This window comes from Etheostoma spectabile, chromosome 17 (assembly GCF_008692095.1).
Source record: "Etheostoma spectabile isolate EspeVRDwgs_2016 chromosome 17, UIUC_Espe_1.0, whole genome shotgun sequence".
Taxonomy (NCBI): domain Eukaryota; kingdom Metazoa; phylum Chordata; class Actinopteri; order Perciformes; family Percidae; genus Etheostoma; species Etheostoma spectabile.
The window spans coordinates 10,557,171-10,569,990 of NC_045749.1; the positions used below are offsets into that span (position 1 = coordinate 10,557,171).

At 40.5% G+C, this 12,820-nt stretch overlaps 1 protein-coding gene across 13 annotated transcripts in view; it reads right to left on the minus strand.

The window, feature by feature from the left end:
• LOC116705547 (protocadherin-15) overlaps positions 1–12,820 on the minus strand; it is a 207,455-nt gene that overhangs the window by 75,986 nt on the left and 118,649 nt on the right. For all 13 annotated transcript variants that reach the window (XM_032541815.1, XM_032541813.1, XM_032541816.1 and 10 more), the window contains 5 exons: positions 11,524–11,673; positions 9,668–9,861; positions 8,417–8,549; positions 8,062–8,141; positions 717–810 (listed from right to left, as the gene is read on the minus strand). In XM_032541815.1, coding sequence (XP_032397706.1) covers positions 717–810; positions 8,062–8,141; positions 8,417–8,549; positions 9,668–9,861; positions 11,524–11,673 — 651 coding nt within the window. The remainder of the gene's footprint in view (positions 1–716; positions 811–8,061; positions 8,142–8,416; positions 8,550–9,667; positions 9,862–11,523; positions 11,674–12,820) is intronic.

Genomic DNA, 12,820 nt, shown 5'->3' on the forward strand with positions numbered 1-12,820 from the left:
AGGCAGAGCCAAGCTAAAAATACTTATATTTTGAATACTTAATATTCAAAATATGGGGAGCAAAACTCCTTTAATAGCTCAAACTAGCTGTAGGTAAAATGCACACCAACTCAATATACTAGCAATTATTCACAATTATTATGTATAATTGTTTGTAATTACATATGTATATACAGCAAATATAGTTGTAATTGCCCATTGCCTTTGTAATTTCAAAGCCGAACACAGTGACAATCATCAAACAATCAAGTTTTAAAAAAGTAAAATAATAATAGACTGACAGACTCGAATGTCAGACCTGATTGTGTGTGTCAGTCTGTGCTTTGGGGAAAAAAAACCTCTCACCCTATACAATTATATTCAAAGCAGTCCCTTTTTCAATGGCTTTTATCAATCTGTCAAGAAACGTCTACTAACTCAACAGATTACCAAAATCACAAAAAATATAATTTCCACATGGAAATCAATAAAGAGGCACCCCTTACTATGCTGGTATCACATTGGTTGGCACAAAAAACTAGTGCTAGCACAGATTTTATGAATCTGTTACAAAATCACAGGGTATTAAAGTGTGCAAGTTCAAACACATTATTTGATTTTCCAGGGTAATGAAGCATTAAGATTCAGTGAGACAAATATCCGAGCTAAAAAGCTTGTATGAGAAGATCTTATTTGAGCTTAGGCCAATAGTTTAATAAAGAGGGTTGTGAGCTCACCCCTCCAGGGTTGCCGTCGGAGGCTGTGACAATCAGACGGTACTGATCTGTGATTTCTCGGTCCAGAGGCGTTCCTAGAAGCAGAAGGCCAATCCTGTACAGAGGAGTCAGGGAAGACACTTGTATTATTACACACAAACAACTAGAGACACACAAAAGGTAACACAATATAGGGCTTTGTGTAGTCAAAGAAAAAAACATTTTTTACAGACATTTTAGATATTGTCTCACTAAGGCAACAAAGGGTGATGGAATGGGCTGCACTCAGAGCTTATTTACTTCCAGATTAGACCGACTTTTAAAACGCGGTCGCTGATGGAGTAGGATGTGTTTTAGGCAAAGAGCAGGTGGGCTTTTAAATGCTCCCACTTTGTCTTTCTCTCTCTGTAGTCCACGTCTTGCTCCCAAAGCACATGGACTACAGACAGAAAGATTCATGTTTCCTTTCCAATGACTGCAGCAGACACAGCTGCCCTCTTGCTCATTCACAAGGTATCATTTGGCATTCCAAACACAAAGCCTGTAGGCATTTCCCAACAAGACACTGGATTATCTTTGTTTGCACGCACAGACACACAAGACACATGAGTGCAAGTACACACACACACACACACACACACACAAACATACACACAATTTCATTGCCACACTCAGGAGAGGCTCTGCTTGAACCACAAACAGAAGGAAAGACCAATGCATCTGAATGCGCTGGTAGATTAATGCCCACTGCAATTCCCCACTTTCCCCTTGCTCCTTCACACATCTAGTTTAAAGCTCCTCAGCCAAACAGTCCAAATAGAATCTGACCGCCTGCCCTGCCCATAATCATCAAACTAAAACAATTAAAAACAGGCTAATTACAAAAATCTTAATAACCATTTTCTATTGTCAAGTCAAGTTATGGTGAACACACTTTCACTCTTTCAATCCAGTACACCCAATGATTGGTGGCTCAAGATGGTAAATGCAACTTTTTAAGAAACTCCTTAAAAATGCAGCACATCATCCTTCGCTGGCCACTGTGCTCATGTTTATTTAAACATTACATTGCACAAGAAAAGAAAATAGCTCTCTTTGTGCTCAATGAGGGTAAGGGTTTTGTGAATATGATAATGAAGTTATACAGAGATAATTGTCATAATTACGATGATGATGCTGATGACAAAGATTAGGATGATAAATGCCAATTAGCCAGCCTGGGGAGTTTGTTCCATACTACAGCTGAAGTGCTGAACTACACTTGAGCGGCTAGGTCTGAGAGGTTCACTGATCTGATGTGATAGTGTCCTCCCTCTTCTCCCAAGTCACCACAAATGAAAACATGTTGTCAGACTGACAGGGTGCTGTTAACAGCATTGTCTAGAGCAGCAATGGTGCAGGTTAGAGGCTATCTATTCCAGTCACACTAAGAAAGCCTTTCATTCTGCTCAGATTGTGTCTCTACATGGTAAACTGGACTTGATGTACAGGACAATGGGGCCAGGTGACACGAATGATTTACCTCAGATACAATAACCTTGATACAATAACAGTCACTTAAGATGATGATACATTTTAGTGATTCCAAAGGGGAAATTAAAGACAAATTTGTGATATATATTTTTACTTGAATTGTATAATTAAAATCATTTGTTTTGAGTATATTTAATTAGAACTGACTCTGCAGTGTTTGGTTTCACAGGGCAGTAAAATGTGTACCTTTTTCACAATTGGCAACTAGATACTTGATCATTAAAAAAATCTGAAGTATCAAAGTTGTCGTGGCCTCTAGGTTAGGCTTCTGTGACTTTAAGAGCTACAAAAAGAGCGTTGGCTTTAAAGGGGATGCTGTCATCAACAAAAAAGAATAGCAGCAAGATCTGTAGATTATTGCCCCAATACTGGGATTTTGAGGCTGATACTGAAATAGATATTTTGAAGTGTAAAAATTGGATTGGCCGACCTAGTTTACCATTTCTGTACTGTAATTTTGAGTTACTTATTGGCCAACACATACTCTTCTACCTATTTGTCTGCAAAAAAGCTAATACCGGCCTGGTTGATTTATCCGTCTACTGTAGCTTTATTTGAACCACAGTGCAACGCTAAACTTTATACATCTTTACATTTATATTTGAAAGTGATATAAAGGCTGTTATTCCCTTAAAATATTATCATTACGAATTTCTATAAAACAGTATGTATTTAATTGGACATTTTACAGTGGAAATGACCTTGTCAATTACCTCTGGTGGACTTCAAACACATCTTTGGCATTTCTTTATTGACATTTCGTTCTTATCTGCGGGCATACAGTATATGCACATAAACAGAAATCTGCAAAAAAGTTTCTATATATTAATTGTGGCTGATATCTTGATCCGGTATGTGTACGTTTAATGACTCATCAGGAGGTACATTTACAGTAAGTGATTTTTATCTTGAATCTATTTTAGTTCATCAAACAATGTGTTCCACAATGACACTGACCATCACATTCAACGTAACTAAGTAATAATTAGTCCTACCAGACCTGGAGCTTGACTAAAAACACTTGAGACTTGTTTATATGTGAACTTTGATCCTACCTTTGTTAGGATGTCATTAGTGACTGCTCTCTGTATTGAGTCTGGTGGCTGACAGACTCCAGAACACTGATTCAAGGGTTTGCCCTGGTCACTACCATAATGGTGAGTGAATGTAAAGCATTCCAACCTTTTCCCTCAGGAGAACCTGCCCCATGTGTAGGGAGTTATAGACTGGAGAGCTCATTATTCATAACAGCTGGATGAGCCAGTCCCATATGTAGCCTGAATCCAAACATGCAGCAATGCAAAAATCTGTCCACTGAATGATATTGCAGTTCTTAAGGGTTGAAAAATGAGAGCGTGAAGTAGGGTTCTGTATACTGCACACTCATCAAGCATACCAGCTAATCATTCTTGGATTCATTATGTGCTAAATCAGCACCTGCTTGAAGTTATTATATAGGTTGCTGAGAGCTTGTGATGGGATTGTAATATTTCTGCCATAAGGGGAATCTACTAAAGGAAGAGTATCTTTTTCAATTTCTGTCATATGTAGAGATTAAAGTGGCAATGGCAACGTCTTCCATTATTTGATCCTGTCACTATATTTCTGCTTATCATTACCACTATGAAACCATGAAGCCAACATCCCTCTATAAAACAACCAATTTAAACACTGGAGCAGATTAAGAGTAAACAAAAGGCAAGGGCCTACTGCTGCAACACAGCTTGTTCTTGCATATCTGGGAGACTGAGGATGCAGACCAAAGAGGCTTTAATCAATTAGTGAGAAACGTGTCTGGCAGGGTCCTGCATTTTCAGTCTCCCCAAGTCTCTCTGTTCCAAATTTGTTAGGTTATTTAAGGGTAAAAAGCCCTGACTACTTCAATATGTAGCCTTTTCCTCTCTCCTGACTAGTGATTGAGTTAAGTGTGATTTTCAAATTTTGATGTTGATTATGAGAGATAAGGTAAGATATTTGGGGTCCATTTCCTCTACAGAAATATTTGGTGTTTTATGCCTGGTCTTCTCTCCGCCAGAGCTGTAGAGAAAGAGAAAATAAGACCTGAATAGAATACACTTTCAAATAAAGTTTTATCCTGTGTGATTATTTCCACTGAATTCCTCGGAGTTACATGTTAGCTCTGCCGATTAGCTTCTGGGAACTTTGACCTAATCTTGTTTAAAATCCATGTCTCACATTGTTTTTTTTCAGGTTACATGAATATTAAAGATTTAATTTTATTTATTTTAATATTTATCTTGAACAATCAACAATGTTTCAAAAGAAAACCAAACAAATTACAATCCCTACAGCCCCTACTTTAAAACATAATATTATTACAAAAATAAATAGATATGCAATTACAGCATACAATCTTTAGGTCTTACAATATCTTACAACAATACAACACCTTTACATTAAAATTTCATTCTTATGTTTCAGTCTATTCCTTTCTGTATTGGTCAAGTATTTATTTCTTTAATTTATTGTTGAACTGAATGATATTATGGCTCTGTTTGATGTCATTGTTAAGTCCATTCCATAGTCATAGTCAGCCCACAGACTGAAACACACATGCTTTTAACCACAGTTAGCACAAACGTTTGTTATAACATACATTGTCCTCTAATGGCTTTTTTACACTGCATGGTACCTAGTGCATCATCATTGCTAGTGACACACGGGGGGTTTCCTGAACAAACCCGCCGTGTTTAAATAGTTTAGCCAGCGTTTTTTTTTTTTTGCTGCCTCCAGCTTTTTTTTTAAACTAATTTGTCTTCTGGCTGTGGCAACAGCCACATGCCGAGAATGAAAGGAACACACCTTCGACGTTCTGTGTGTGTGTCGCGTTAAGTCACGGCAGTTTCCTGCTATGACGACAAGGCATGCTTGCCTCACGCATGAGGGGGTACTAAGCTCTTATGGAAAAAGGAGGACGGGGAACCTTGGCCGAGTCGAGCCGAGGTGAGTTGAGCAGGTACCATTAATGGAAAAATGCCATTAGATGATATCCCCCGTATCTTTCATTAAATATTGCTCAATTTTGAATGTAACAATGTCCTTAACTTTCAGCGAATGTGAATTTAAAGCAGATGATTAGTTTGCTCATAATACCCTATGTGATTTATGATCCTAATTGCTCTTTTTTGCAACGTGCAAATTTTTTTTCAAGGCCTCGAAAAGCTCATCACAAGAATGAGCTTCATGCCTGTGAAATCCAGGTCCTTGGTCTTGAGGAAAGGAAAAGTACCTGATCATTTCTTTAAGATCAACTGGGCAGAACTTTGGAAGGCGGAGCCACACCACTTTAAGTTGTTGATCCAGTCAGTGTATGACGTCCTCCCTAGCTCTGCCTGTTCACCTGGGGCCTGGTGGACTCACCTGCTTGCCAACTCTGCCAGAAAAGGGGCTCATTAGAGCATACCCTCAGCTGCTGCTCAAAGGCCTTGGGAGATGGGCATTATTGTTGGCGCCATGACCAGGTCCTGAAGGCAGTAGCAGACGCCATCTGCACTGGCATTAACATCAGCAAGCAGCATTATCCAACCAAGTCTGTTATTGCCTTGTTCAAGCAGGCGAGAAGCCTCAGCCCCCCTGAAAGACCCAAGGGTGCCAGCTCGCAACAGCAAGAGACTGGCACCTCCTGGTGGACCTAGGAAGACTATTGAGATTCACGGACAATATTGCAGTTACATCACTCTAACCCGGACATGGTCTTGATGTCCGCGTCAAGCAAGAAGGTGGTGCTGCTTGAACTAACTGTCCCCTGGGAAGATCAAATAGAGGAGGACCAGGAAAGGAAGAGGTGCAAGTGCGCTGATGGTAGCTGAGTGTTGGAGGAACGGGTGGAAGGCCTGCTGTGAGCCTGTTGAAGTGGGCTGCAGGGGCTTTGCAGGCCAGTCTCTACATTGGGTCTTGAGACTCTTAGGGATTTGTGGACTGCACAAGAAAAGATCCATCAAGACCATCCTGGAAGCTGCTGAAAAGGCTTTACGGTGTAGTCTGCCGAAGTGGCGGGACCGTCGAAAACTTGCGTCTTCAAGGGATTGAGTCAGAGGACTCGTGCCCACCAAAGAAATCCCCTTCCCGGCTGTCTGGGTGTCGCCGAAGGTGTTATCATTACCTAACCCAACTGTCCGCTCGGTTGCCATCGTCTCCCGCAATAGTTTCTCCAGCGGTGAGCAGCGCAGAACTGTCGGAACTCCCTACGTGTCAGATGTAGTTTAACAGGACCCAGAAGCAGACAAAGATGGAAGGTCTTTTTACAAAGTTTATTGCAGTGCAGTCAGGACCAGTAATACAACTGGGTGGCAGGCTAGACATCAGGCAGTAGAAGCAGGCAAAATGTCCTTCTTAGCGTAGCAGGCAGGTAAAGAAACACGAACCAACGTCCTCTCCACATGAATACAACGTAACAATCCGGCAAAGACTGAGGAGAACTGCAGGTCTATATAAAGCAACACAGAAAGAGCTGATATGAATCAGGTGTGCTAATCAGTCAGTCAGGAGAGTGAGCTAGCCCCACCCAATTACCAGAAAGAAACAAAACACAATCAACCACACACGTCCCCCCAGCCAAGTCGTAATTGAGACATCCTGACACTACGGGGTGCTAGCCTTGCAAACGGGACCGAGGCACACCTATAGCCAGTCCAAAGTCGGTACACGGCGGACACCGCTGTTCTTCGAAGTCTTCAAACCGTGTCTATCTGTCCAGGAAGAAGGAATCTTCATATATTGCTTTTTGTGGTTTCTTCCCACTTTTTGATCAACGGAATGTAATTGCTTTTGAAGCAAATTTGTGAGTTGGGAACTTGGGATATACAAATTAAACTGACTTAACCTGAATTGGCACCATGGACACAAATAACCACTCAAGGTAGCCAGTGAGTGTAAACAGGTGTGCCTTTCCACTTGTTCCATTGTGATTCTTGATGCTGCCAGCAGCCTGTACCAATGTTCATATTACAAAGTCATATATTTGCTAATAAATTAGCCCAAACCAATCATAGGCAAGTCAGCATCTACTCCCTAGCATCAGAATTATTTATCCTCTCATTCCATCTTCCGCACCACAATCATCATTTGCTCTGTCTGTCCATATCATCAGAGAGATGACAGAGAGTAGTTTGATGTAGAGAAATTTGTTTGAAGGGATTCTTTCATAGCCATCACAGTAAAGGAAAGAACACTGTGTCTCAACATAAGATTGCCGTTTGTCCATTTCCCTTTGCACTTGAGAGAACAACATGAAACACAAAAGCTTATCGAAGACTTTTACAACTGAATTGTCCTTGTCTGTTTGCCCATACACAACAGCGTTGTTGCTCAAAAACCTCAATGTATTTTTAAATTGATGTCAGAGTTTGAAGGGTGCCCTTGTAGAACTATACAATAATAATATAACTATGATAGTTTTCCAGGGGCTTGTTCTGTTAGTTGGACAGCAATCTAGGAAATCATTTTTTATACAACTATCCGATTCAACATGCATTGGGAGACGTGGGGAACACCACATAGGATACAGAAAAACACATTCACACCAACTATATTTACAGTCTCCAGTGCATCCACAGTAACCTGCATGTTGTTGAGGTTTGAGAGGAAACCAGAGTCCCAGGATGAAACCCTTGCAGATAAATATGCAAACTCCAGTTTCCTATTTCATTTTAAAACATGGTATTAAACTTATGAGAAAACACTGCTGATGAATAAATTAATAACCTTTCCATCCATTCATATATCTACACAATCATCCTTCCATCTCAAGTAGGCCTTGGTGGGAATACTTAAGAGGACTGCTGGTGTGTACTTAAAAAATATCTGGACTTACGTTTCAGAGAGGTTGAAGACCTTCTGGGAATCCCCACTCACAATGCGGTATGTGATTGGGTCGTTTTCTCTGTCTGTTGCCTGGGGGAAAGAAAAAGAAAAGCAGGGTCTTAAAGATCAAATAGTGAAGTTGAAGGCTATGAGATGTGACAGCTGAGCAATAAGGATGCTGGACTGGGGTGAAGGTGAGCATAATGCATGCTGGAGAGGGGAATGTAAGAGAAAAAGGTAAAATGCGCAGTTGCCTAAAACTTACCTTTGTACAAATGTATAAAAAAAGTCCCCAAACTGAATAAAATTCATTTTCACATTTTTTATTTGCATGTGCAAAACCCATTTATGAGTTAGTGACTTACTTGCAGATTGAGCAGAATAGCTCCTGTCCTCATGGCTTCACTGACTTCCAGGTTGTAGGTGAGGAGAGGGAAGCGTGGGGGGCTCTGGTTGTTGGGAGGCAAAACTTCAATGTACACTGTGGTGATGGAGCTCCTGCCAGAAAGAAAAGCGCACATCAGCCCTGTTCAGCCGTACTGAGGTACCTTGTTCACACAGTTTATAATATATAATTTTCATTGCAGAAAAGAGGAAGAACTCAATAGGTTTTGATTGCATTTCATTTAAGTGAAAATGCAATCTTTTGTCTCGTTCACAATGGTATCATAAATGTTTCTTTTTTTTCAATTCTTAAGTGTCAAACACAATACAAGCCATTTATTCACGTTTTTTTCATGAGAAAATCAGTTTGCTTAAAATTTGCCAGCTTGTTTTCACTTGTTCACAGCAGCACATTAAAATGGAATTCTTTGTTGATTGTACATGTATTCATTCCATGAGACATTTTAGTTGAATTTGTTTGATTTGGTGAAATTGAAGAGGGCACTTATTCCAAACATATCATTTTAAATATTCATTTAATTAAACATTGCAGTTGGTAAATGGTGGAGCGTATGTCATAATGTGATTTATTATGTCGCTGTCAGTGCCCTGCTTCTGCCATCCACCAATCACAGCAACTCTTGGATGAAAACACCTCTTTAGTGACCCCCCATCTACCCCACTATACAGAGTGTGGATGTGAATTAGGTAATCAGAGTGATACTAAAATGGCCAGATTTTTTATTAAAAAAGCAAAACCTAATGATGCAACATCCACCCCCAGTGCAGAGAGATCCACCAGGGCCACAAAGCTGATCACGGTTACGTGTCAGTTAAGCTTTTCATCTCCAATCCATCTGTATTTGTAAGAAGTAGCTTTACTGCTTTATTTTCAAGTTAACTGGCGTGTGTGTTTGCGTCGGCCACTGTCCATTTACTAAGGTTCTGAAATGCAAACATTTTTTGACTACTTCCATGAGCACCGACGGAGGAAAACATTAATCGGCGCGTATGGTTGTCAAAAATGTTATTTCTTTATAATTCAGCACAGTGAAATCTTTCAATGTTATTCAGAAGCTAACTTGCTAATGAGCACATATCGAACACTGGTAGCTCCTCTTCAACCTGGAGGAGGCACAAAAATGAAACTTTCTGCATATGCCTGACTTCTAAAACAAAGTGAAAAATCTGGTTTGAAAAAAAAAGAAAAGAAATGAGCTACTGTACAATACCTTCTCTGGGTCACTGGTGCATTGTCAGAGGCCTTGACAGTGAGTGCGTAAGATCGTCCCACAGTCAAAGTGACACCAGGCGCCACAGTGATGCGTCCAGTGCGATTACTAATGATGAAATGTCCCTGATCACCAGCCAGTATCTCATAGGTCACCAGACCATTCAGTCCCTCATCAGCATCTGTTGCTGTTAACTGGAAGAATAGAGGGAGAAAAAGAGATGGATACACATTATAATTTGTTGATATTTGTATCTGTAGTTTTACAGATTGAGTTCTTCACAGCTGCCTGCAACATGCTTACTGAAGCAGTCAAGCTGTAAATATTTCACACTAGGGGGTTGTGACTGACTTCAATCAAGTTGCCAACCCACAGTAGAATCCATTTTGGCGCCCAATTATCAACTAATAGAGACATGACCTTTGTTTAATGTAAAGATAAGAACAAATGGTTGGCATTTAGCTGGAAGTATACAAGCTACTGATGTTGCAATCTGAGCAACTTTTTCTGCTGGCTGCAATATCGTCACTCATAGTAGTTTGGGGACCTTAATAAGATTGGACTGGATGGCATAAATTCCACGCTACCTTTGAAATGAGATGGATTACAAAGATGTGGAAAGACATAGTCTGTTATCGAATAAAATAAGCAGCAACAATTTTCTTCAAGCCCATTATTTAGGGCATCCTGCTGCTTGTAATTAAGGACCCTCATGGCGTTGGCTTCATATCTTTCAGACCTCAGAACTTTAATACAAGTTGCCCAGACCTCCTTTTTCATGCTCCTGATGTTGGCGTAAAAGCAGTAGCATCAAATAAGCAGCAACATCCTCTGGGGGCCTGCGGCTCTCGTAAACGGCTTATAAAAATTGGTTAAGCGGTCATACCAGACACTCTGTGACCAGGGTTCAAAAAAACTTTCACGTCCACCAGCCAAATGGCAGTGAATGTTGAATTTTTACCAACCACTCAATAGATAACCATTGTTTTTTTGGCTGGTGAGTGAAGGAAATCTGCCCGCCATTTGTACATTCTACCAGCATTCGGCTAGTAGATGGTGCTAATTTTGAACCCTGTCTGTGACCCTTTGCCTTATTTCAGGGAGGGTGAAATGGCTGGTTTTTAAGACAGATTAAAGTTGACCTTTTCGGTGTCTGACATTTTTTTGGTAAGGCTATGCTGAGAGGACAGATCAATTATAAGACGGAAAGATCATGCTCCGACTACCAAATAAAAGACAATGAAATGATGAAAGGCCCCACATTAATACACATAGCAGAATAGGGTTATTGATTTATGTTTGAAGACTGTGTGCATTTACATGTGTCTATGCATGTTTACACATACCGTATGCGTGTGCATGTAAGCTGGCTTTAGTTAGTATAAGTATATGTATATGTTCATGTATGAAAAGAAAATCATAACCTTTAAAGCCAGTGCTCTAATGAAATCAAGTACATTCTCAAAATGTATCAAAGCATATAAAATCCTGTTTTTAAAATCCTTTTCATGCAAAGGGAATATTTCAAAATGGTCATCACGGATGCCAACCACAGTGAATTAACTTCAGTCATGAGAGCAGCTGATCTGCTGGCTAAAAGGTTTCCCAGGCCTGTGCGGATGGAAAGAAACATTCTCTCTGACTTGTCTGTCATGACTGCAGATGAGACGAATGGAACTGTTCTGGGGGTTCGCCTTTCAACACAATGCACTGGGTTGTTGGTGTTATTTTCTTTGAGCATGAAAGAAGGTGTGTGAGAGAGATTCTATGCGACAGGGACAAAGACGAAGGCGTAAAGCAGAGTGCCAGAGCAAGAGACCAAAAGAGAAGGAGAAAGGAAAAAGGGGATTGATTACCTGTAATACTGTCTCCCCCGGCTGCATGTCTGTGAAGACGTCAACACTGTAGGAGACCTTAGAAAACGTGGGCGTATTGTCATTGGCATCAATGACCAGAATGTTGACAGTTACTGGTCTACTCTGCTGGACGCCATCTGATGCGAACATCTGTAAACACAAGAAAGGGAAATGATTTGTCTTTAATTTAAGCGTATGCTTTCAGGACAATTTTGCTTTGATTAGACCACTAATCAAACTTCAACATGTCTCTACCACTGCCATTTAGTCACTTACACTTTCCATTTGTACATATTAATTTTTTATTACCTTAACATTGGAAATGCATTTAAAGAGATGAGAAGAGAGAGCATAAAAAAGTCCTAAAGGACAGTTTGCAAAATGAGCAAACTGCATGTTTATGTGTCCTTGGCAGCTCTGATTCCCAGTACTTGGCAGAGAGAAAGAAAATGGACTAAGTAGAAAAACAAATGAAGAAAGAGGAAATCTAAACAACTACTGTATGTCAGCAGCAAGAAAACAAGAAATACATGTTTCTGCTGAAATGGAAATGATGGGCCTTGCAGGTTAAGCTCTACATCAGGAGGGTGTCTTTAGTAGCAGCTAAGCATTCACAGTGAAGGTGTTGTACAGAAACACATGATAGCATACATGACAGCAAGCTACTTTCTCTTCTATCAAACAGTGTCTCTGTTCTCCTGCCAGCTCCCAGAGAGAGATGCCAGACAATTTTTGGGAGCCAAGAGAGAAAACAGATTTGGATTGACTGAGTCATCAGAGTCATCAACTGTATGTATGACCACTCCATACTCCATACACGTCCCTGCACAAACACACAGCTGTAACAGATGTAAACAATGTCACACCTGCCTCCTCATCCCTCTCCTGGAAACACACATTTTAAAGGTCTCATGACATGGTGCTCTTTGGATGCTTTTATATAGACCTTAGAAGTCCCCTAATACCATATCTGAAGTTTTCTTTCCCAAAATTCAGCCTTGGTGCAGAATTACAGTCAATAGAGCCAGTCCCACAATGAGCTTTCCTTAGTATGTGCCATTTCTGAGTCTGTAGTTTATGAGGAGGAGGGGGGCCAAGGTGGAGGCTGGGGGTGTGGCCTTGACCAACTGCTACTTTGCTCATTTGAAAGTCATGATATCTCCCTCTCTCATGGGTGGGCCAAATTATCTGGACGGGCAAAGCAGAGAAAGGGGAGGTAACCATCGGCTTATCTGAGCTTTAATTTTCTCAGAGGCAGAGCAGGATACTGAGGGCTCAGTTTACACCTATCACCATT